The sequence below is a fragment of the Ochlerotatus camptorhynchus genome, unplaced genomic scaffold, assembly GCF_037179485.1.
Source record: "Ochlerotatus camptorhynchus isolate MF236.1 unplaced genomic scaffold, CSIRO-AGI_Acam_v1.1 ptg000328l, whole genome shotgun sequence".
Classification (NCBI taxonomy): domain Eukaryota; kingdom Metazoa; phylum Arthropoda; class Insecta; order Diptera; family Culicidae; genus Ochlerotatus; species Ochlerotatus camptorhynchus.
This window is the reverse complement of record NW_027040816.1, coordinates 4,537,056-4,563,153: the sequence shown is the minus strand read 5'-3', so window position 1 is coordinate 4,563,153 and position 26,098 is coordinate 4,537,056. Positions and strand designations below refer to the sequence as shown.

The window sequence follows — 26,098 nt, the reverse complement described above, 5'->3', positions numbered from 1 at the left end:
GCTTCTCGGGCAAATTCTTCATTAGTTGCTCACGAAAAAAAAATATGTCGATATCGAGCGTCTTATCTCTCAAAACAGCCAGCTTTCCAGGTAGCTGGGATAGGCCACTACGTGCGCAAAATCGGGAAAGTTGTTGACAAACTGCTGGAACTCGGCCGTTCGGTATTCCTCGTGGTGCATATACTGACCGACGACGTTCAGGTGGAATGTAAGCTCGTCCACGGGTTTATCCACCGCATGCTCGATCAGTACCCAGAACCGGTACGGCGCATCATCGATTCCGTGGACGTAGTTGACGAAGTGCACATCCTGACCATTCCATGGATAGCCGCTGCGAGGAAGCTCCTTGCTAAAACTCCACTGGACCAGCTTGTTCGGTTGAATCGGTGATACGTAGAAGCTCATATGGTCCGGACCCTCGACGGAGAAGTCGTACCGGGTAGTGCTCGGTGAAGCGCTTTGACGACCTAGGAACTCGAACTTGATGGGCGTTGGGAAAGTGGGCCTCGTGTTGGCGGGCAACCACCAGGCTACGTTTCGCCGTGCGTGGAATGTGTTCTGGTAGAAGGGAATGCCACAGTACAGCTCCCGATCGCACTCGTCTCCCAGCTGGGTGGCACGTTGCATCTCCGGAACGACGTCCATGATGTAGTCGGGTGTGTGCACGTCCTGCGGGTGGATGTAGAAATGGGTATCCGAGTGGCGCATCGTTCCGTTCGGTTCGTAGAAGTTGCGCTCGATGTGCTATGGGAGAGGCATGGTTTAATTTTTGCTTGTTGATTTTGACGAAAGAAGACTTACGAAAACGTAGTATCGTTGCGGAGACGTTTCGGCACGGTACGGGAAGCCAACCGACGTTACGGAGACGATGATCGTAATGATCCAGAAGATGACGATAGCGCCAAAGTAGAAGAACGGTCTTCGCATCATCGAGATCAGTGGCGTGAGGAAACTGCTCATCATTAGGATCACCACAACCGCGAATAATGCGATCAGAAATTCTGGATTGGACTCGGCGTTTCCGCGGTTCTGCATCGGGATGAATGTACTGAACGTGGTCAACGAGAAGCTGCTGTAGTATGCGATCGGCAAGATCTGCCCGATCAGATGAATGTAGATCCAGTGAAAGTTACGGAACCGAACGATCATGTTGACGATCGTGGACACGTTGAAAAAGATCACCACAATCACGAAAATGTAGGCTGACCGGATGCTCATGGCCGTCATTACGACCAGTATGACGATAAAGATCAATTGCTGGGCAAACATGAAAAGGTTGATTCGAGTTTGAAGTAGAACATCATCCTGGAATGAGTTAAAATTAGTATCAAAGTTTCAAAATTTTACCTCAACGTACAATTTTGTAGAATCGAATCAACAGAACCGGACCGAGCACCGTGCATATCAGGAACGGACACATGTACAGTCCAAAGATCAACCAGGATTCGGTGAACCAGGACATGGAACCACCAGCCGCATTCAAGATCACCGCCATCAGAATGGTGAACCCAGCACCTACGGCAATCGACAGCAGTTGAACTCCAAAGTTGATGAAAAACTGTGCAACCACCCTGCCGTAGCTGACTCCAGCGTCCTGGGCCATGATGGCAAACGATCCGAAGATCAGCCCCAATCCCAAAGCGGCCATTACCGAGTTAATCACTATACCGGCCCAAGCCGGATAGAACACCAGGAACCAGTTCAAAAAGTCGAAGAATACTGCCTTGTTACCCTCGTAGTTGTCGATGTCGTCTAGCTCCGGAGCGTTGGCCAGACCCCGGACCAATGCCAGGACGTTGTCCCCAGTATGCTGGAGCGTTTCCAGTGGAATCGTGTCCAGTGCGTCGTAACCCGTGTGGTACAGATAACCCCAGGTTGCGTGGGCAAAATCCATCCCCGGCCGGCCTCCGAAGTTGGTGTACACGTAAAAGTCCGTTTCCGACGGAACCAGATCCGCCTGGAAGAGCTCCTCGGCAGCGGCCGTGCAGAACGGATTGGGAACGTGGTCTCTGTAATACTGGTGGGATTTGTTATTAGTTTTGAAGTACGTTGCGCACATACTTTGAAATGCGAACTATGCTTAATGTGTTTCCTTGTAGGGTTCATTTTTCCATCACACCTCGCAATTTCAAGAGCACACAACTCAAGATCTACGAGGTTTATACATCTGAAAATTTCAGATATTGCTTGCTTCTCCGCAGCAAACAACAAGTAGGGGAAATGTTGGCTTCGGCAATACCTTAACCTATTATCGTCAAGGGGGCAAACAAAGTCCTAGGGCACTCAAATTTGGCCAATAGTTGCTCTGAAACACAATGACAAAATTGAGCTCTCAAGGACGTTGTTTACCACCCTGACGATAATAGGTTAAGGTATTGCCGAAGCCAACTTGTGAAATTGCGAAGTGTAACACGAAAAAGGACACTACAGGGAATCACCTTAAGCTTTTCTATTCTTTGTATTTTTTTTAAATTGGGGTTGTTTTGATGTTTATAAGGGTGCTAACAAAATACCCAAATCTCAATAAGAGCCATATTTACGGAGATAAATCGATTTCCCAGTATATAATAGTTCATAAACTTTCATTTTCCGGCTGGTGGATTTCTCAAATCTTTAAATCGATTTATCTCCGTAAATATAGCTCTAATCGCGATTTGGGGGGTGTTCAGACGGTCGAAATTTTTATGCCCGGATTTCCCAGTATAAAATAGTTCATGAACTTTTATTTTCCGGCTGGTGGATTTCCCAAATCTTTAAATCGCTTTATCTCCGTAAATATAGCTCTAATCGCGATTTGGGGGGTGTTCAGATGGTCGAAATTTTTATGCCCGGATTTCCCAGTATAAAATAGTTCATGAACTTTTATTTTCCGGCTGGTGGATTTCCCAAATCTTTAAATCGCTTTATCTCCGTAAATATAGCTCTAATCGCGATTTGGGGGGTGTTCAGATGGTCGAAATTTTTATGCCCGGATTTCCCAGTTTAAATATTTCATAAACTTTTATTTTCCGGCTGGTGGATTTCTCAAATCTTTAAATCGATTTATCTCCGTAAATATGGCTCTAATCGCGATTTGGGGGGTGTTCAGATGGTCGAAATTTTTATGCCCGGATTTCCCAGTTTAAATATTTCATAAACTTTTATTTTCCGGCTGGTGGATTTCTCAAATCTTTAAATCGATTTATCTCCGTAAATATGGCTCTAATCGCGATTTGGGGGGTGTTCAGATGGTCGAAATTTTTATACCCGGATTGCCCAGTTTAAAATATTTCATAAACTTTTATTTTCCGGCTGGTGGATTTCTCAAATCTTTAAATCGATTTATCTCCGTAAATATGGCTCTAATCGCGATTTGGGGGGTGTTCAGATGGTCGAAGTTTTTATGCCCGGATTTCCCAGTATAAAATAGTTCATAAACTTTTATTTTCCGGCTGGTGGATTTCTCAAATCTTTAAATCGATTTATCTCCGTAAATATAGCTCTAATCGCGATTTGGGGGGTGTTCAGACGGTCGAAATTTTTATGCCCGGATTTCCCAGTATAAAATAGTTCATGAACTTTTATTTTCCGGCTGGTGAATTTCCCAAATCTTTAAATCGCTTTATCTCCGTAAATATAGCTCTAATCGCGATTTGGGGGGTGTTCAGATGGTCGAAGTTTTTATGCCCGGATTTCCCAGTATAAAATAGTTCATAAACTTTTATTTTCCGGCTGGTGGATTTCTCAAATCTTTAAATCGATTTATCTCCGTAAATATAGCTCTAATCGCGATTTGGGGGGTGTTCAGACGGTCGAAATTTTTATGCCCGGATTTCCCAGTATAAAATAGTTCATAAACTTTTATTTTCCGGCTGGTGGATTTCTCAAATCTTTAAATCGATTTATCTCCGTAAATATAGCTCTAATCGCGATTTGGGGGGTGTTCAGATGGTCGAAGTTTTTATGCCCGGATTTCCCAGTATAAAATAGTTCATAAACTTTTATTTTCCGGCTGGTGGATTTCTCAAATCTTTAAATCGATTTATCTCCGTAAATATAGCTCTAATCGCGATTTGGGGGGTGTTCAGACGGTCGAAATTTTTATGCCCGGATTTCCCAGTATAAAATAGTTCATGAACTTTTATTTTCCGGTTGGTGAATTTCCCAAATCTTTAAATCGCTTTATCTCCGTAAATATAGCTCTAATCGCGATTTGGGGGGTGTTCAGATGGTCGAAGTTTTTATGCCCGGATTTCCCAGTATAAAATAGTTCATAAACTTTTATTTTCCGGCTGGTGGATTTCTCAAATCTTTAAATCGATTTATCTCCGTAAATATGGCTCTAATCGCGATTTGGGGGGTGTTCAGATGGTCGAAATTTTTATGCCCGGATTTCCCAGTATAAAATAGTTCATGAACTTTTATTTTCCGGCTGGTGGATTTCCCAAATCTTTAAATCGCTTTATCTCCGTAAATATAGCTCTAATCGCGATTTGGGGGGTGTTCAGATGGTCGAAATTTTTATGCCCGGATTTCCCAGTTTAAATATTTCATAAACTTTTATTTTCCGGCTGGTGGATTTCTCAAATCTTTAAATCGATTTATCTCCGTAAATATGGCTCTAATCGCGATTTGGGGGGTGTTCAGATGGTCGAAATTTTTATACCCGGATTGCCCAGTTTAAAATATTTCATAAACTTTTATTTTCCGGCTGGTGGATTTCTCAAATCTTTAAATCGATTTATCTCCGTAAATATGGCTCTAATCGCGATTTGGGGGGTGTTCAGATGGTCGAAATTTTTATACCCGGATTTCCCAGTTTAAAATATTTCATAAACTTTTATTTTCCGGCTGGTGGATTTCTCAAATCTTTAAATCGATTTATCTCCGTAAATATGGCTCTAATCGCGATTTGGGGGGTGTTCAGATGGTCGAAGTTTTTATGCCCGGATTTCCCAGTATAAAATAGTTCATAAACTTTTATTTTCCGGCTGGTGGATTTCCCAAATCTTTAAATCGATTTATCTCCGTAAATATAGCTCTAATCGCGATTTGGGGGGTGTTCAGATGGTCGAAATTTTTATGCCCGGATTTCCCAGTTTAAATATTTCATAAACTTTTATTTTCCGGCTGGTGGATTTCTCAAATCTTTAAATCGATTTATCTCCGTAAATATGGCTCTAATCGCGATTTGGGGGGTGTTCAGATGGTCGAAATTTTTATACCCGGATTGCCCAGTTTAAAATATTTCATAAACTTTTATTTTCCGGCTGGTGGATTTCTCAAATCTTTAAATCGATTTATCTCCGTAAATATGGCTCTAATCGCGATTTGGGGGGTGTTCAGATGGTCGAAGTTTTTATGCCCGGATTTCCCAGTATAAAATAGTTCATAAACTTTTATTTTCCGGCTGGTGGATTTCTCAAATCTTTAAATCGATTTATCTCCGTAAATATAGCTCTAATCGCGATTTGGGGGGTGTTCAGACGGTCGAAATTTTTATGCCCGGATTTCCCAGTATAAAATAGTTCATGAACTTTTATTTTCCGGCTGGTGAATTTCCCAAATCTTTAAATCGCTTTATCTCCGTAAATATAGCTCTAATCGCGATTTGGGGGGTGTTCAGATGGTCGAAGTTTTTATGCCCGGATTTCCCAGTATAAAATAGTTCATAAACTTTTATTTTCCGGCTGGTGGATTTCTCAAATCTTTAAATCGATTTATCTCCGTAAATATAGCTCTAATCGCGATTTGGGGGGTGTTCAGACGGTCGAAATTTTTATGCCCGGATTTCCCAGTATAAAATAGTTCATGAACTTTTATTTTCCGGTTGGTGAATTTCCCAAATCTTTAAATCGCTTTATCTCCGTAAATATAGCTCTAATCGCGATTTGGGGGGTGTTCAGATGGTCGAAGTTTTTATGCCCGGATTTCCCAGTATAAAATAGTTCATAAACTTTTATTTTCCGGCTGGTGGATTTCTCAAATCTTTAAATCGATTTATCTCCGTAAATATGGCTCTAATCGCGATTTGGGGGGTGTTCAGATGGTCGAAATTTTTATGCCCGGATTTCCCAGTATAAAATAGTTCATGAACTTTTATTTTCCGGCTGGTGGATTTCCCAAATCTTTAAATCGCTTTATCTCCGTAAATATAGCTCTAATCGCGATTTGGGGGGTGTTCAGATGGTCGAAATTTTTATGCCCGGATTTCCCAGTTTAAATATTTCATAAACTTTTATTTTCCGGCTGGTGGATTTCTCAAATCTTTAAATCGATTTATCTCCGTAAATATGGCTCTAATCGCGATTTGGGGGGTGTTCAGATGGTCGAAATTTTTATACCCGGATTGCCCAGTATAAAATATTTCATAAACTTTTATTTTCCGGCTGGTGGATTTCTCAAATCTTTAAATCGATTTATCTCCGTAAATATGGCTCTAATCGCGATTTGGGGGGTGTTCAGATGGTCGAAATTTTTATACCCGGATTTCCCAGTTTAAAATATTTCATAAACTTTTATTTTCCGGCTGGTGGATTTCTCAAATCTTTAAATCGATTTATCTCCGTAAATATGGCTCTAATCGCGATTTGGGGGGTGTTCAGATGGTCGAAGTTTTTATGCCCGGATTTCCCAGTATAAAATAGTTCATAAACTTTTATTTTCCGGCTGGTGGATTTCCCAAATCTTTAAATCGATTTATCTCCGTAAATATAGCTCTAATCGCGATTTGGGGGGTGTTCAGATGGTCGAAATTTTTATACCCGGATTTCCCAGTTTAAAATATTTCATAAACTTTTATTTTCCGGCTGGTGGATTTCTCAAATCTTTAAATCGATTTATCTCCGTAAATATGGCTCTAATCGCGATTTGGGGGGTGTTCAGATGGTCGAAATTTTTATGCCCGGATTTCCCAGTATAAAATAGTTCATGAACTTTTATTTTCCGGCTGGTGGATTTCCCAAATCTTTAAATCGCTTTATCTCCGTAAATATAGCTCTAATCGCGATTTGGGGGGTGTTCAGATGGTCGAAATTTTTATGCCCGGATTTCCCAGTTTAAATATTTCATAAACTTTTATTTTCCGGCTGGTGGATTTCTCAAATCTTTAAATCGATTTATCTCCGTAAATATGGCTCTAATCGCGATTTGGGGGGTGTTCAGATGGTCGAAATTTTTATACCCGGATTGCCCAGTTTAAAATATTTCATAAACTTTTATTTTCCGGCTGGTGGATTTCTCAAATCTTTAAATCGATTTATCTCCGTAAATATGGCTCTAATCGCGATTTGGGGGGTGTTCAGATGGTCGAAGTTTTTATGCCCGGATTTCCCAGTATAAAATAGTTCATAAACTTTTATTTTCCGGCTGGTGGATTTCTCAAATCTTTAAATCGATTTATCTCCGTAAATATAGCTCTAATCGCGATTTGGGGGGTGTTCAGACGGTCGAAATTTTTATGCCCGGATTTCCCAGTATAAAATAGTTCATGAACTTTTATTTTCCGGCTGGTGAATTTCCCAAATCTTTAAATCGCTTTATCTCCGTAAATATAGCTCTAATCGCGATTTGGGGGGTGTTCAGATGGTCGAAGTTTTTATGCCCGGATTTCCCAGTATAAAATAGTTCATAAACTTTTATTTTCCGGCTGGTGGATTTCTCAAATCTTTAAATCGATTTATCTCCGTAAATATAGCTCTAATCGCGATTTGGGGGGTGTTCAGATGGTCGAAGTTTTTATGCCCGGATTTCCCAGTATAAAATAGTTCATAAACTTTTATTTTCCGGCTGGTGGATTTCTCAAATCTTTAAATCGATTTATCTCCGTAAATATAGCTCTAATCGCGATTTGGGGGGTGTTCAGACGGTCGAAATTTTTATGCCCGGATTTCCCAGTATAAAATAGTTCATGAACTTTTATTTTCCGGTTGGTGAATTTCCCAAATCTTTAAATCGCTTTATCTCCGTAAATATAGCTCTAATCGCGATTTGGGGGGTGTTCAGATGGTCGAAGTTTTTATGCCCGGATTTCCCAGTATAAAATAGTTCATAAACTTTTATTTTCCGGCTGGTGGATTTCTCAAATCTTTAAATCGATTTATCTCCGTAAATATAGCTCTAATCGCGATTTGGGGGGTGTTCAGACGGTCGAAATTTTTATGCCCGGATTTCCCAGTATAAAATAGTTCATGAACTTTTATTTTCCGGTTGGTGAATTTCCCAAATCTTTAAATCGCTTTATCTCCGTAAATATAGCTCTAATCGCGATTTGGGGGGTGTTCAGATGGTCGAAGTTTTTATGCCCGGATTTCCCAGTATAAAATAGTTCATAAACTTTTATTTTCCGGCTGGTGGATTTCTCAAATCTTTAAATCGATTTATCTCCGTAAATATGGCTCTAATCGCGATTTGGGGGGTGTTCAGATGGTCGAAATTTTTATGCCCGGATTTCTCAGTATAAAATAGTTCATGAACTTTTATTTTCCGGCTGGTGGATTTCCCAAATCTTTAAATCGATTTATCTCCGTAAATATGGCTCTAATCGCGATTTGGGGGGTGTTCAGATGGTCGAAGTTTTTATGCCCGGATTTCCCAGTATAAAATAGTTCATAAACTTTTATTTTCCGGCTGGTGGATTTCTCAAATCTTTAAATCGATTTATCTCCGTAAATATGGCTCTAATCGCGATTTGGGGGGTGTTCAGATGGTCGAAGTTTTTATGCCCGGATTTCCCAGTATAAAATAGTTCATAAACTTTTATTTTCCGGCTGGTGGATTTCTCAAATCTTTAAATCGATTTATCTCCGTAAATATAGCTCTAATCGCGATTTGGGGGGTGTTCAGACGGTCGAAATTTTTATGCCCGGATTTCCCAGTATAAAATAGTTCATGAACTTTTATTTTCCGGCTGGTGAATTTCCCAAATCTTTAAATCGCTTTATCTCCGTAAATATAGCTCTAATCGCGATTTGGGGGGTGTTCAGATGGTCGAAGTTTTTATGCCCGGATTTCCCAGTATAAAATAGTTCATAAACTTTTATTTTCCGGCTGGTGGATTTCTCAAATCTTTAAATCGATTTATCTCCGTAAATATAGCTCTAATCGCGATTTGGGGGGTGTTCAGACGGTCGAAATTTTTATGCCCGGATTTCCCAGTATAAAATAGTTCATGAACTTTTATTTTCCGGTTGGTGAATTTCCCAAATCTTTAAATCGCTTTATCTCCGTAAATATAGCTCTAATCGCGATTTGGGGGGTGTTCAGATGGTCGAAGTTTTTATGCCCGGATTTCCCAGTATAAAATAGTTCATAAACTTTTATTTTCCGGCTGGTGGATTTCTCAAATCTTTAAATCGATTTATCTCCGTAAATATGGCTCTAATCGCGATTTGGGGGGTGTTCAGATGGTCGAAATTTTTATGCCCGGATTTCTCAGTATAAAATAGTTCATGAACTTTTATTTTCCGGCTGGTGGATTTCCCAAATCTTTAAATCGATTTATCTCCGTAAATATAGCTCTAATCGCGATTTGGGGGGTGTTCAGATGGTCGAAATTTTTATGCCCGGATTTCCCAGTATAAAATAGTTCATGAACTTTTATTTTCCGGCTGGTGGATTTCCCAAATCTTTAAATCGATTTATCTCCGTAAATATGGCTCTAATCGCGATTTGGGGGGTGTTCAGATGGTCGAAATTTTTACACCCGGATTTCCCAGTATAAAATATTTCATAAACTTTTATTTTCCGGCTGGTGGATTTCTCAAATCTTTAAATCGATTTATCTCCGTAAATATAGCTCTAATCGCGATTTGGGGGGTGTTCAGATGGTCGAAACTTTTATGCCCGGATTTCCCAGTATAAAATATTTCATAAACTTTTATTTTCCGGCTGGTGGATTTCCCAAATCTTTAAATCGATTTATCTCCGTAAATATAGCTCTAATCGCGATTTGGGGGGTGTTCAGATGGTCGAAATTTTTATGCCCGGATTTCCCAGTATAAAATAGTTCATGAACTTTTATTTTCCGGCTTTTGGATTTCCCAAATCTTTAAATCGCTTTATCTCCGTAAATATAGCTCTAATCGCGATTTGGGGGGTGTTCAGATGGTCGAAATTTTTATGCCCGGATTTCCCAGTTTAAAATATTTCATAAACTTTTATTTTCCGGCTGGTGGATTTCTCAAATCTTTAAATCGATTTATCTCCGTAAATATGGCTCTAATCGCGATTTGGGGGGTGTTCAGATGGTCGAAATTTTTATACCCGGATTGCCCAGTTTAAAATATTTCATAAACTTTTATTTTCCGGCTGGTGGATTTCTCAAATCTTTAAATCGATTTATCTCCGTAAATATGGCTCTAATCGCGATTTGGGGGGTGTTCAGATGGTCGAAATTTTTATGCCCGGATTTCCCAGTATAAAATAGTTCATGAACTTTTATTTTCCGGCTTTTGGATTTCCCAAATCTTTAAATCGCTTTATCTCCGTAAATATAGCTCTAATCGCGATTTGGGGGGTGTTCAGATGGTCGAAATTTTTATGCCCGGATTTCCCAGTTTAAAATATTTCATAAACTTTTATTTTCCGGCTGGTGGATTTCTCAAATCTTTAAATCGATTTATCTCCGTAAATATGGCTCTAATCGCGATTTGGGGGGTGTTCAGATGGTCGAAGTTTTTATGCCCGGATTTCCCAGTATAAAATAGTTCATAAACTTTTATTTTCCGGCTGGTGGATTTCTCAAATCTTTAAATCGATTTATCTCCGTAAATATGGCTCTAATCGCGATTTGGGGGGTGTTCAGATGGTCGAAATTTTTATGCCCGTATTTCCCAGTATAAAATATTTCATAAACTTTTATTTTCCGGCTGGTGGATTTCCCAAATCTTTAAATCGCTTTATCTCCGTAAATATAGCTCTAATCGCGATTTGGGGGGTGTTCAGATGGTCGAAATTTTTATGCCCGGATTTCCCAGTATAAAATAGTTCATGAACTTTTATTTTCCGGCTTTTGGATTTCCCAAATCTTTAAATCGCTTTATCTCCGTAAATATAGCTCTAATCGCGATTTGGGGGGTGTTCAGATGGTCGAAATTTTTATGCCCGGATTTCCCAGTTTAAAATATTTCATAAACTTTTATTTTCCGGCTGGTGGATTTCTCAAATCTTTAAATCGATTTATCTCCGTAAATATGGCTCTAATCGCGATTTGGGGGGTGTTCAGATGGTCGAAGTTTTTATGCCCGGATTTCCCAGTATAAAATAGTTCATAAACTTTTATTTTCCGGCTGGTGGATTTCTCAAATCTTTAAATCGATTTATCTCCGTAAATATGGCTCTAATCGCGATTTGGGGGGTGTTCAGATGGTCGAAATTTTTATGCCCGGATTTCTCAGTATAAAATAGTTCATGAACTTTTATTTTCCGGCTGGTGGATTTCCCAAATCTTTAAATCGCTTTATCTCCGTAAATATAGCTCTAATCGCGATTTGGGGGGTGTTCAGATGGTCGAAATTTTTATGCCCGGATTTCCCAGTATAAAATAGTTCATGAACTTTTATTTTCCGGCTGGTGGATTTCCCAAATCTTTAAATCGATTTATCTCCGTAAATATAGCTCTAATCGCGATTTGGGGGGTGTTCAGATGGTCGAAATTTTTATACCCGGATTTCCCAGTTTAAAATATTTCATAAACTTTTATTTTCCGGCTGGTGGATTTCTCAAATCTTTAAATCGATTTATCTCCGTAAATTTGGCTCTAATCGCGATTTGGGGGGTGTTCAGATGGTCGAAATTTTTATGCCCGGATTTCCCAGTATAAAATAGTTCATGAACTTTTATTTTCCGGCTGGTGGATTTCCCAAATCTTTAAATCGCTTTATCTCCGTAAATATAGCTCTAATCGCGATTTGAGGGGTGTTCAGATGGTCGAAGTTTTTATGCCCGGATTTCCCAGTATAAAATAGTTCATAAACTTTTATTTTCCGGCTGGTGGATTTCTCAAATCTTTAAATCGATTTATCTCCGTAAATATGGCTCTAATCGCGATTTGGGGGGTGTTCAGATGGTCGAAATTTTTATGCCCGGATTTCCCAGTTTAAAATATTTCATAAACTTTTATTTTCCGGCTGGTGGATTTCTCAAATCTTTAAATCGATTTATCTCCGTAAATATGGCTCTAATCGCGATTTGGGGGGTGTTCAGATGGTCGAAGTTTTTATGCCCGGATTTCCCAGTATAAAATAGTTCATGAACTTTTATTTTCCGGCTGGTGGATTTCTCAAATCTTTAAATCGATTTATCTCCGTAAATATGGCTCTAATCGCGATTTGGGGGGTGTTCAGATGGTCGAAATTTTTATGCCCGGATTTCCCAGTATAAAATAGTTCATAAACTTTTATTTTCCGGCTGGTGGATTTCCCAAATCTTTAAATCGATTTATCTCCGTAAATATAGCTCTAATCGCGATTTGGGGGGTGTTCAGATGGTCGAAATTTTTATGCCCGGATTTCCCAGTATAAAATATTTCATAAACTTTTATTTTCCGGCTGGTGGATTTCTCAAATCTTTAAACCGATTTATCTCCGTAAATATGGCTCTAATCGCGATTTGGGGGGTGTTCAGATGGTCGAAATTTTTATGCCCGGATTTCCCAGTATAAAATAGTTCATGAACTTTTATTTTCCGGCTGGTGGATTTCCCAAATCTTTAAATCGCTTTATCTCCGTAAATATAGCTCTAATCGCGATTTGAGGGGTGTTCAGATGGTCGAAGTTTTTATGCCCGGATTTCCCAGTATAAAATAGTTCATAAACTTTTATTTTCCGGCTGGTGGATTTCCCAAATCTTTAAATCGATTTATCTCCGTAAATATAGCTCTAATCGCGATTTGGGGGGTGTTCAGATGGTCGAAATTTTTATACCCGGATTTCCCAGTTTAAAATATTTCATAAACTTTTATTTTCCGGCTGGTGGATTTCTCAAATCTTTAAATCGATTTATCTCCGTAAATATGGCTCTAATCGCGATTTGGGGGGTGTTCAGATGGTCGAAATTTTTATGCCCGGATTTCCCAGTATAAAATAGTTCATGAACTTTTATTTTCCGGCTGGTGGATTTCCCAAATCTTTAAATCGCTTTATCTCCGTAAATATAGCTCTAATCGCGATTTGAGGGGTGTTCAGATGGTCGAAGTTTTTATGCCCGGATTTCCCAGTATAAAATAGTTCATAAACTTTTATTTTCCGGCTGGTGGATTTCCCAAATCTTTAAATCGATTTATCTCCGTAAATATAGCTCTAATCGCGATTTGGGGGGTGTTCAGATGGTCGAAATTTTTATACCCGGATTTCCCAGTTTAAAATATTTCATAAACTTTTATTTTCCGGCTGGTGGATTTCTCAAATCTTTAAATCGATTTATCTCCGTAAATATGGCTCTAATCGCGATTTGGGGGGTGTTCAGATGGTCGAAATTTTTATGCCCGGATTTCCCAGTATAAAATAGTTCATGAACTTTTATTTTCCGGCTGGTGGATTTCCCAAATCTTTAAATCGCTTTATCTCCGTAAATATAGCTCTAATCGCGATTTGAGGGGTGTTCAGATGGTCGAAGTTTTTATGCCCGGATTTCCCAGTATAAAATAGTTCATAAACTTTTATTTTCCGGCTGGTGGATTTCCCAAATCTTTAAATCGATTTATCTCCGTAAATATAGCTCTAATCGCGATTTGGGGGGTGTTCAGATGGTCGAAATTTTTATACCCGGATTTCCCAGTTTAAAATATTTCATAAACTTTTATTTTCCGGCTGGTGGATTTCTCAAATCTTTAAATCGATTTATCTCCGTAAATATGGCTCTAATCGCGATTTGGGGGGTGTTCAGATGGTCGAAATTTTTATGCCCGGATTTCCCAGTATAAAATAGTTCATGAACTTTTATTTTCCGGCTGGTGGATTTCCCAAATCTTTAAATCGCTTTATCTCCGTAAATATAGCTCTAATCGCGATTTGAGGGGTGTTCAGATGGTCGAAGTTTTTATGCCCGGATTTCCCAGTATAAAATAGTTCATAAACTTTTATTTTCCGGCTGGTGGATTTCCCAAATCTTTAAATCGATTTATCTCCGTAAATATAGCTCTAATCGCGATTTGGGGGGTGTTCAGATGGTCGAAATTTTTATACCCGGATTTCCCAGTTTAAAATATTTCATAAACTTTTATTTTCCGGCTGGTGGATTTCTCAAATCTTTAAATCGATTTATCTCCGTAAATTTGGCTCTAATCGCGATTTGGGGGGTGTTCAGATGGTCGAAATTTTTATGCCCGGATTTCCCAGTATAAAATAGTTCATGAACTTTTATTTTCCGGCTGGTGGATTTCCCAAATCTTTAAATCGCTTTATCTCCGTAAATATAGCTCTAATCGCGATTTGAGGGGTGTTCAGATGGTCGAAGTTTTTATGCCCGGATTTCCCAGTATAAAATAGTTCATAAACTTTTATTTTCCGGCTGGTGGATTTCTCAAATCTTTAAATCGATTTATCTCCGTAAATATGGCTCTAATCGCGATTTGGGGGGTGTTCAGATGGTCGAAATTTTTATGCCCGGATTTCCCAGTTTAAAATATTTCATAAACTTTTATTTTCCGGCTGGTGGATTTCTCAAATCTTTAAATCGATTTATCTCCGTAAATATGGCTCTAATCGCGATTTGGGGGGTGTTCAGATGGTCGAAGTTTTTATGCCCGGATTTCCCAGTATAAAATAGTTCATGAACTTTTATTTTCCGGCTGGTGGATTTCTCAAATCTTTAAATCGATTTATCTCCGTAAATATGGCTCTAATCGCGATTTGGGGGGTGTTCAGATGGTCGAAATTTTTATGCCCGGATTTCCCAGTATAAAATAGTTCATAAACTTTTATTTTCCGGCTGGTGGATTTCCCAAATCTTTAAATCGATTTATCTCCGTAAATATAGCTCTAATCGCGATTTGGGGGGTGTTCAGATGGTCGAAATTTTTATGCCCGGATTTCCCAGTATAAAATATTTCATAAACTTTTATTTTCCGGCTGGTGGATTTCTCAAATCTTTAAACCGATTTATCTCCGTAAATATGGCTCTAATCGCGATTTGGGGGGTGTTCAGATGGTCGAAATTTTTATGCCCGGATTTCCCAGTATAAAATAGTTCATGAACTTTTATTTTCCGGCTGGTGGATTTCCCAAATCTTTAAATCGCTTTATCTCCGTAAATATAGCTCTAATCGCGATTTGAGGGGTGTTCAGATGGTCGAAGTTTTTATGCCCGGATTTCCCAGTATAAAATAGTTCATAAACTTTTATTTTCCGGCTGGTGGATTTCCCAAATCTTTAAATCGATTTATCTCCGTAAATATAGCTCTAATCGCGATTTGGGGGGTGTTCAGATGGTCGAAATTTTTATACCCGGATTTCCCAGTTTAAAATATTTCATAAACTTTTATTTTCCGGCTGGTGGATTTCTCAAATCTTTAAATCGATTTATCTCCGTAAATATGGCTCTAATCGCGATTTGGGGGGTGTTCAGATGGTCGAAATTTTTATGCCCGGATTTCCCAGTATAAAATAGTTCATGAACTTTTATTTTCCGGCTGGTGGATTTCCCAAATCTTTAAATCGCTTTATCTCCGTAAATATAGCTCTAATCGCGATTTGAGGGGTGTTCAGATGGTCGAAGTTTTTATGCCCGGATTTCCCAGTATAAAATAGTTCATAAACTTTTATTTTCCGGCTGGTGGATTTCCCAAATCTTTAAATCGATTTATCTCCGTAAATATAGCTCTAATCGCGATTTGGGGGGTGTTCAGATGGTCGAAATTTTTATACCCGGATTTCCCAGTTTAAAATATTTCATAAACTTTTATTTTCCGGCTGGTGGATTTCTCAAATCTTTAAATCGATTTATCTCCGTAAATATGGCTCTAATCGCGATTTGGGGGGTGTTCAGATGGTCGAAATTTTTATGCCCGGATTTCCCAGTATAAAATAGTTCATGAACTTTTATTTTCCGGCTGGTGGATTTCCCAAATCTTTAAATCGCTTTATCTCCGTAAATATAGCTCTAATCGCGATTTGAGGGGTGTTCAGATGGTCGAAGTTTTTATGCCCGGATTTCCCAGTATAAAATAGTTCATAAACTTTTATTTTCCGGCTGGTGGATTTCCCAAATCTTTAAATCGATTTATCTCCGTAAATATAGCTCTAATCGCGATTTGGGGGGTGTTCAGATGGTCGAAATTTTTATACCCGGATTTCCCAGTTTAAAATATTTCATAAACTTTTATTTTCCGGCTGGTGGATTTCTCAAATCTTTAAATCGATTTATCTCCGTAAATATGGCTCTAATCGCGATTTGGGGGGTGTTCAGATGGTCGAAATTTTTATGCCCGGATTTCCCAGTATAAAATAGTTCATGAACTTTTATTTTCCGGCTGGTGGATTTCCCAAATCTTTAAATCGCTTTATCTCCGTAAATATAGCTCTAATCGCGATTTGAGGGGTGTTCAGATGGTCGAAGTTTTTATGCCCGGATTTCCCAGTATAAAATAGTTCATAAACTTTTATTTTCCGGCTGGTGGATTTCCCAAATCTTTAAATCGATTTATCTCCGTAAATATAGCTCTAATCGCGATTTGGGGGGTGTTCAGATGGTCGAAATTTTTATGCCCGGATTTCCCAGTATAAAATAGTTCATAAACTTTTATTTTCCGGCTGGTGGATTTCTCAAATCTTTAAACCGATTTATCTCCGTAAATATGGCTCTAATCGCGATTTGGGGGGTGTTCAGATGGTCGAAATTTTTATGCCCGGATTTCCCAGTATAAAATAGTTCATAAACTTTTATTTTCCGGCTGGTGGATTTCCCAAATCTTTAAATCGATTTATCTCCGTAAATATAGCTCTAATCGCGATTTGGGGGGTGTTCAGACGGTCGAAATTTTTATGCCCGGATTTCCCAGTATAAAATAGTTCTTAAACTTCCATTTTCCGGCTGATGGATTTCCCAAATCTTCAAATCGATTTATCTCGTAAATATAGCTCTAATCGCGATTTGGGGGGTGTTCAGATGGTCGAAGTTTTTATGCCCGGATTTCCCAGTATAAAATAGTTCATAAACTTTTATTTTCCGGCTGGTGGATTTCCCAAATCTTTAAATCGATTTATCTCCGTAAATATAGCTCTAATCGCGATTTGGGGGGTGTTCAGATGGTCGAAATTTTTATACCCGGATTTCCCAGTTTAAAATATTTCATAAACTTTTATTTTCCGGCTGGTGGATTTCTCAAATCTTTAAATCGATTTATCTCCGTAAATATGGCTCTAATCGCGATTTGGGGGGTGTTCAGATGGTCGAAATTTTTATGCCCGGATTTCCCAGTATAAAATAGTTCATGAACTTTTATTTTCCGGCTGGTGGATTTCCCAAATCTTTAAATCGATTTATCTCCGTAAATATAGCTCTAATCGCGATTTGGGGGGTGTTCAGATGGTCGAAGTTTTTATGCCCGGATTTCCCAGTATAAAATATTTCATAAACTTTTATTTTCCGGCTGGTGGATTTCTCAAATCTTTAAATCGATTTATCTCCGTAAATATGGCTCTAATCGCGATTTGGGGGGTGTTCAGATGGTCGAAGTTTTTATGCCCGGATTTCCCAGTATAAAATAGTTCATAAACTTTTATTTTCCGGCTGGTGGATTTCCCAAATCTTTAAATCGATTTATCTCCGTAAATATTGCTCTAATCGCGATTTGGGGGGTGTTCAGATGGTCGAAATTTTTATGCCCGGATTTCCCAGTTTAAAATAGTTCATAAACTTTTATTTTCCGGCTGGTGGATTTCCCAAATCTTTAAATCGATTTATCTCCGTAAATATAGCTCTAATCGCGATTTGGGGGGTGTTCAGATGGTCGAAACTTTTATGCCCGGATTTCCCAGTATAAAATAGTTCATAAACTTTTATTTTCCGGCTGGTGGATTTCTCAAATCTTTAAATCGATTTATCTCCGTAAATATGGCTCTAATCGCGATTTGGGGGGTGTTCAGATGGTCGAAATTTTTATGCCCGGATTTCCCAGTTTAAAATATTTTATAAACTTTTATTTTCCGGCTGGTGGATTTCCCAAATCTTTAAATCGCTTTATCTCCGTAAATATAGCTCTAATCGCGATTTGGGGGGTGTTCAGATGGTCGAAGTTTTTATGCCCGGATTTCCCAGTATAAAATAGTTCATAAACTTTTATTTTCCGGCTGGTGGATTTCCCAAATCTTTAAATCGATTTATCTCCGTAAATATAGCTCTAATCGCGATTTGGGGGGTGTTCAGATGGTCGAAATTTTTATGCCCGTATTTCCCAGTATAAAATAGTTCATAAACTTTTATTTTCCGGCTGGTGGATTTCCCAAATCTTTAAATCGATTTATCTCCGTAAATATAGCTCTAATCGCGATTTGGGGGGTGTTCAGATGGTCGAAATTTTTATGCCCGTATTTCCCAGTATAAAATATTTCATAAACTTTTATTTTCCGGCTAGTAAATATGGCTCTAATCGCGATTTGGGGGGTGTTCAGATGGTCGAAATTTTTATGCCCGGATTTCCCAGTATAAAATATTTCATAAACTTTTATTTTCCGGCTGGTGGATTTCCCAAATCTTTAAATCGATTTATCTCCGTAAATATAGCTCTAATCGCGATTTGGGGGGTGTTCAGATGGTCGAAACTTTTATGCCCGGATTTCCCAGTATAAAATATTTCATAAACTTTTATTTTCCGGCTGGTGGATTTCCCAAATCTTTAAATCGATTTATCTCCGTAAATATAGCTCTAATCGCGATTTGGGGGGTGTTCAGATGGTCGAAGTTTTTATGCCCGGATTTCCCAGTATAAAATAGTTCATAAACTTTTATTTTCCGGCTGGTGGATTTCCCAAATCTTTAAATCGATTTATCTCCGTAAATATAGCTCTAATCGCGATTTGGGGGGTGTTCAGATGGTCGAAATTTTTATGCCCGGATTTCCCAGTTTAAAATAGTTCTTAAACTTCCATTTTCCGGCTGGTGGATTTCCCAAATCTTCAAATCGATTTATCTCCGTAAATATAGCTCTAATCGCGATTTGGGGGGTGTTCAGATGGTCGAAATTTTTATGCCCGGATTTTGCAGTATAAAATAGTTCATAAACTTTTATTTTCCCGCTGGTGGATTTCCCAAATCTTTAAATCGCTTTATCTCCGTAAATATAGCTCTAATCGCGATTTGGGTGGTGTTCAGATGGTCGAAATTTTTATGCCCGGATTTCCCAGTTTAAAATATTTTATAAATTTTTATTTTCCGGCTGGTGGATTTCTCAATTCTTTAAATCGATGTATCTCCGTAAATATAGCTCTAATCGCGATTTGGGGGGTGTTCAGATGGTCGAAATTTTTATACCCGGATTTCCCAGTATGAAATATTTATCTTCGTCAATAAAGAGGGTTCGGCTACCTGATACCAACTTCATTACACCGTAAAAGCGTTGGCCACAACACATGGAGTAAATCGAGCTAAGATCAGATCACCGACAAACCGACATGAATGATCATAAGAATTACAAAGAAATTTCTGATCAAAGCACAAAACTGACATCTGCTGCAGTGTTCGCGGAAAATATTTATCCTAGCCACGAACACGCGTACAAAATTTATGAGTTGGTTCGTATCTAATCTATTTTGGTCAAATTATTTTTATCTAGATAATACATTTCTATGGATTTGACACATGGGATCGCTACACATTTGAATCGGCCGTTATGGATTCTCGATTAAGAGTTAAGTTTAAGTTTCATGTCGGCTTGTCGGTGATCGGGTCATGAACTTGCTGAAAACTTTGAGCGATAAAGCAAGCCTTATTTGTAAATTTATATCGAGATGGTTGCAATTTCCTTTACACGTCGCTTTCAATCATAGTAACATCCTGGTTACTGTTTGAACTGCATACCTGGCGTTTACCACGTTTAGAATGTGTTCCTTCCCGTTTTTGGCAACACGCGATTTCTGTCTTTTTTGCATTCTATAAAATGTATCGAACGCTTTGTTCAATTTGAAATTGTACTGGTTTAGAGGTCCATGTGTTATTTCATGAACATTTTTTCCAGAAAGCACTAATATATATCTGAGGAAAGTAATAGAGCTCTGATGGAGTTGTGTTGCCAAAAACGGGTAGAATTGTTTTTTTTTCAACTGTAATTGAATATCACAAGAAAAATAGCAGAATTGTACCATCGAATCCGACACAACAATGTACTCACCTCCATAAAAAAGGAGAAATCCGGTCCCGCCTGGAACATAATCTCCCGTCCGCCATTGGCCGCCACATCCATATTGATGAACGCCCGGACCCGATCCCACCACGGGTGCAGAATGAAGGCAGCAGCCCCTTGCAGGGCGTTCTCTTCGAACCCGTTGAACACAAACACTATTCCATGCCGATAGGCGTTGCTATCCAACGACAGCTGCCGCAAGATCTCCAGCATTACCACCGTCATCGTGCCGTCATCCCCAGCGCCCGGACTCTGCGGAACGCTGTCGAAGTGAGAACTCAACATCAGATAGTTTTCCGGTTCTGGGGCTCCGGCCGGAGTAACCTTGACCAGCACATTCTGAATACCCTGGAAGACGCTTGTCATCGGGTAGGTAGAGTAGTTGAAGAACGAGTCCCCGTCTTGCTTTTGAACTAGGATCTCGAAGTGATGCACCGAATTGGCCCTCGATGCAATGTGCTCGACCGTCGATTGCAGGAAGTCAACGGTGAATATCTCATTGTTGGGACTGCCTCCCACTCGAGGTCCCTGACTGGTCAAAATCGCTAGGTTCTCCTTGGCCACTTGAGCGATGAATCGTCCCGGATTACTCGCCTCGTCGGTAGTCGTCAGGCCCGTCGGTAGCGATACCCAATTCAGGTAGACCAGAAAGTAGATTCCAACAACGGTTGCCGTCAAGATAAATGACCACACCACGGATATCGTTTGTCCATAGTTTACGTCAAGCTCCGCGGCATCACCGCTTCGGAAAATCCAACCATCAATTACTTAATCCAAAATTTGACCACTTTAACTTACTCTTTGAGCCGCAGCTTATCCCGATAAGATTTGAACATTTTATTTGCCAGTCCGTTCTCGGCTGTTGATTACCAACATCTGAACGACGACGTTATATTCAGCAATCGAACTGCCCTCAGCCGAGCCGACTCACGATGACATATCTTATCGCCCCATGTAGTAAAAATATTGAATTAAATGTTATCGTCACCCCACTCGACGGGCACCCTCGCGAATGATTCGACCAGGAACTTTGCACACTCCCCAATTTGCTGATTGAGCTAATTGATACGAGTGGTCTTAATCCCTGGAATTAGTTTCTAATTCAATGCCTGCCGCACCGTGCCGTGATTGAGGCCAACACACTTAAGCTGCCACTACACCTCGCAAGACGCACAAGACGCGCCCTGCAGAGGACCTATCACTGGAGAACTTGTTAATTAAAAAGTTTTGCATATTTTTCCCCAAACGGAAAAATGCTGCTTTATGAGGGAGAATTCACGGCCCAAGAAGACCCCATCAGACTTGAAAGTTTAGTAGCAAAAAGTTTTGCAACAATTTCATTTGCCTTATCCGAGATTTTATAGCAGTCAGCCCGGAAAGTGGCAAGTTTATTGACTGCGGAACAGAGCGGTGATGCTCTAGCATGGGGCGTTAAGTGTTGTTGGTTGTTGCAAATTTACGTAGTTTGTTGTAATTGGCTCAGTTCATGGCGAATTTCAGTCGAACTGCCATTGGAGATGGGAGGAAAGTTTGGATTGAAGTCGAAAGTCGAAGTAACTGCCAGGTATGAATCCTGATGACTGAATAATCCAATCTGGGTACTCAATGTAACAGCCAGTAATCATGTTTTTAATGTTGTTTTGATTTTATCGTCAGAAGCATAGAATGTAAATGCTGTGCCTTTGCCTATATCTGTAGTAATTATCAATTCTATTTGTAAAGGGCGAACACGAAATTATTGCGACACATTCAACAGGGCATAACTTTTTTACCATTGGGTAAAAATCAACCAAATTTTGCACACTTTCTCATTGATGTGTATTGTGTACATGCTGTCAAACTCGAAGTCGTGTTTTTCGATTCAACGAAAATGGAGGTGAACCAACGCGAGTTGAGAGAACAAATTCTTTCCAAACACCTGGAATTTCCTGACCTGTCGCACCGGCAGTTGGGAAAAATGTTGAACATTCACCATTCAACCGTCTCCAGAGTGTTGAAGCGGTTCCAGGAGCGGTTGACGTTGGACCACGGCAAAGGAGCTGGAAGAAAACCGGGACCAGAGAACAAAAAGACGGAGGGAAAGGTGAAGCGGATGATTAAAGCAAATCCCAACGTCTCAAGCCGTGATTTGGCTAAAAAGATCGGCATGTCGCAGAGCTACGTCCAGAATGCAAAGAAGAGAGCTGGACTAGATACATACAAGGTACAGAACTTCTCAAACCGCGATGAGCGGCAACAATCGACGGCTAAAACTCGGGCACGGAAGCTCTACGAGAAGATGCTGACAAAATATGGCTGCTGTGTGATGGACGACGAAACGTATATAAAAGCTGATTTTAAGCAAATTCCGGGGTTGGAGTTTTTCACCGGCAAGAGCAAGTTCGATGTGGACGACAAATTTAAGAAGAAGAAAATGTCGAAGTTCGCCTCCAAATATCTCATTTGGCAGGCCATCTGCTCTTGCGGACTGAGGAGTGAGCCTTTCGTGGCAAAGGGCACAGTAAATGACGAGATCTACAAATCTGAGTGCCTCGAGAAGCGCCTTTTGCCGTTCTTGCAGCAGCACGACGAAGCTCCGCTATTTTGGCCAGATTTGGCATCATGCCACTATTCTAAAAGTGTCCTGGAGTGGTATGAGGCCAATTCTGTCCATTTTGTTCCAAAGGACATGAACAGGGTGCCTTCCATTCATTTTGACTAAAAAAATGTTTTACGAAATTATGGAATAATAAGATATTATGAAAATATTTTGATTATGTAAATAACAAGAAAAGATTGTTAAGTTTGTGTTTGACACAAAATACCTGCCAATTTTGCTACATGAGAGTCGTAATAAGCGATTTTGTAATTTATCTCACCCACTCTTCGCTCTTCACTCTTCGCGAAGAGGCGATCAGAAAAACGTTCATTGTGACTCTGTCAAAGCTAAATTTGCAGGTTTGATGTGTGAAACACAAACTTTACAATCTTTTCTTATTACTTACATATACAAAATATCATCATAATATCTTATTATTCCATAATTTCATAAAACATTTTTTTAGTCAAAATGAATGGAAGGCACCCTGGACATGAATCCGCCAAACTGTCCGGAGCTGCGCCCGGTGGAGCAGTACTGGGCAATAATGAATCGGGAACTTCGGAAGAGCAAGAAGACAGTCAAAGACGAGATGGACATGTTAAGAAAATGGAAAAAAAAACTGAGAAACTGGTACCGGATGACACTGTAAAGACTTTGATGGAGGGCATCAAGCGAAAATGCGTTCAATTTTACTCTCAAGGCTCCATCGATTAACTTTTCTTTTGATTTTTGAAGTAAATATATGTATAAAACTACCCTAAAATTTTGGTTTGATTCTAAACATTATAAGAAAATTGGCATGACATTTTCGGTGTCGCAATAATTTCGTGTTCGCCCTTTATTGCTTCTACGAATTTTAAACTTTCTGTGCGATATCTGGGAAAAACGCAAAAATTAACGAATCTTAGTAGAAATTTTGGAAACTTCACAGAGCATCAGAAAAATTCGTACAAATTCAGGGAGCTTTGGAAAAGTGCAAGGAACTCTTTTCAAATTTGGGGATCTTTGTTTCAGGGCACCCCATTATTGTTCGGGAATCTTCATATAATTTAACGATACTTTTTAGGAATTTCAAAGAAGATCTAAACATATCTCAGTGAACTTCTCAGATCTTATGGGATCTTCACTTCAGTTTAAAGAACTTCATTGAGATCATTATTGAAAAAAGCTCAATGAAATTTTGGGATTTTTTTAAATTCTAATGAACTTTGCAGATGTTTAAGAATATTTGTTGATGACGGGGGACTTTCCCGAATTTCAATGTTGTTCAGAGATCTTCGTAGAATTATGAGCGATGGAAACAATTATGAATTTGGAATAAATTCACAGAACTTCGTAGAAGTTGATAAGATTTTGTAAAACATAAGGGAATTTTGTTCATGCCATTCGAAAGTTGGGACGGTTTTTAAGCTGGCAAAATGTAGTTTTACACATAAAACAGCATCAGCAAATAAATTGAGGTTTATCAATAATTAAATAAAAGGTTGTTTGACAAAATTTCACCTATAATCACTAACCTATCTTAAGCTCCGCTGTTTACTTCACCTGCACACGTATCCGGCGGATTAATCAACTTCCATATAACTCATTTTTGACGTAGAATTACGTCTTTCGGTAACATATTGGGTGTGCAATTTAAAAAAAAATCAAAATCGACCGCATTACGAAAAGTGGTCAGGTTATGACCACTTTGAACTCTGTCAATAGCGGATAGTTTTTATTCTAAACAAGCTAATCAATTTGACATTTCTCTACGATTCTGCTAAAATGAACACTTGATCAATTTCCAATAGATCACTACTGAAAATTACACAAATGTCCAACTGTTGCAATGGTGATCAAAATTATCACCGATTGCCTGCGAAAAGCGCTTTCCCTAACACAGATTTCAAAATCGTATTCCATCTCGCCGAACGGTGCTTATTCAATCACCATGTGTGGTGGTATCCGGTCGGCCGTTGTCATCATCAGCAGCAGCAGTGATTTCAGCGCGCGGTGTTGAACATTGCTCTCGAGTACACAACGAAAGGCAGCCGCAAACAGTAAGCTGCAGCCCACATAAGCGTCCATTCACCGAAGAAGGAGGAAGAAGCCGCACCGCTACTGATTGGATTCAGTTGCTCGTCGTGAGCCGCTGTGGTCCATCTAAGCCAAGCGCGTCACCCTCGTTCCAAATAACATACAGCTCTCCATCCGTGTTTAACACCCTAATAGCTCAGCATTACTCAACCATCACGACAAAACGGTTCATTTCAGCACCACGATAAATTATTGTGGTCAAATGGTTAATTAAATAAAAATTCTCGCAAGGACCGAATAACATATGACCTTGTCAATTAACTAGAAATACTTCGATACCCATTGTGATGTACGGTTTACTCAGTTTACCGCATTGGCATATGGCCTGCCAGAGCAAGTATTTTTTGACGAATTTGTCCACTTTCTTCTTCCTTCTCCTTCCGGAACATCAAACCTTGACTTGGCAACGTAGAACTCCAGCCCCGGTATCTGCTTTGCTTGATCTGCTTGAAATAATCCAACACCTTCCGGGCCTTCACAGGGTCAGCTGTCTTCGATTTTCTTCCACTTCCAGCCGGCCGCTCGGTCGTCTGGGACTCCTTAAACGATTTTACCACCCGAGACACAGTTGTATGAATGATTCCCAGTTGTCTTCCGATCCATCTCATGGTCGCAGTCGGATTTTCCATGACGGCGTGCAAAATTCTCCGGCGATTTTCTTCTTGTTTCGATGACATCTCAATAACCACTGAACTAGCACATGTAAACAATTCACTCCAAACTAGTTATACCCAGATTTTCATCAATTTTTACCCACGGATAAAAAAGTTACACACGGATAAAAATTGTGCATTTTTTTCGAGTACAAGCCATATACCTCCTCCATGAACCAGAAATGTGTAAGTAGTTACTCCAAGCGACCCGTACTTGCATTGTGGCAGTTGATATGCAAACCCTGATTTCTTTCTGCGACAATCCAACCTAAAACGGAGCCCTGTAAGGCCGGAAGTTGCTCTCCAAATGAGATCTTCCTGTCACAGTCGAAGAACTCGAAAAATGCTTCAATTCCCAGAACGAGATCCACTCCCGACGTGATGCAAAATGATGGGTCAGCGAGCTCGGTTCCTTCCGGTGTCGCCCAGCCGGGGATGTTGATGCTAGCGGTTGGGAGGTTTGCTGTTACC

The 26,098-nt window shown here is 39.6% G+C and overlaps 1 protein-coding gene across 1 annotated transcript; it reads right to left on the bottom strand.

Moving 5' to 3' along the window:
- Positions 1-21,184, bottom strand: LOC135708147 (endoplasmic reticulum metallopeptidase 1-like). The gene is made up of 5 exons (XM_065230132.1): positions 21,113-21,184; positions 20,303-21,056; positions 1,358-2,017; positions 802-1,305; positions 1-744 (listed from the first exon to the last, which is right to left on the bottom strand). Exons 1-5 carry the CDS (start codon positions 21,148-21,150, stop codon positions 70-72), a joined length of 2,631 nt encoding a protein of 876 aa, XP_065086204.1. The 5' UTR covers positions 21,151-21,184; the 3' UTR covers positions 1-69.
- Positions 21,185-26,098: the final 4,914 nt, after the last annotated feature.

What these genes read in the sequence shown, in the direction of transcription:
- LOC135708147 (XM_065230132.1), bottom strand. Translation starts at nt 21,150, where the DNA reads ATGTTCAAATCTTATCGGGATAAGCTGCGGCTCAAAGA. An exon ending in TGATTCGATTCTACAAAATT is followed by an intron (nt 1,306 to 1,357) that starts GTACGTTGAGGT and finishes AACTCATTCCAG; the next exon opens with GATGATGTTCTACTTCAAAC. An exon ending in CGCAACGATACTACGTTTTC is followed by an intron (nt 745 to 801) that starts GTAAGTCTTCTT and finishes CCTCTCCCATAG; the next exon opens with CACATCGAGCGCAACTTCTA.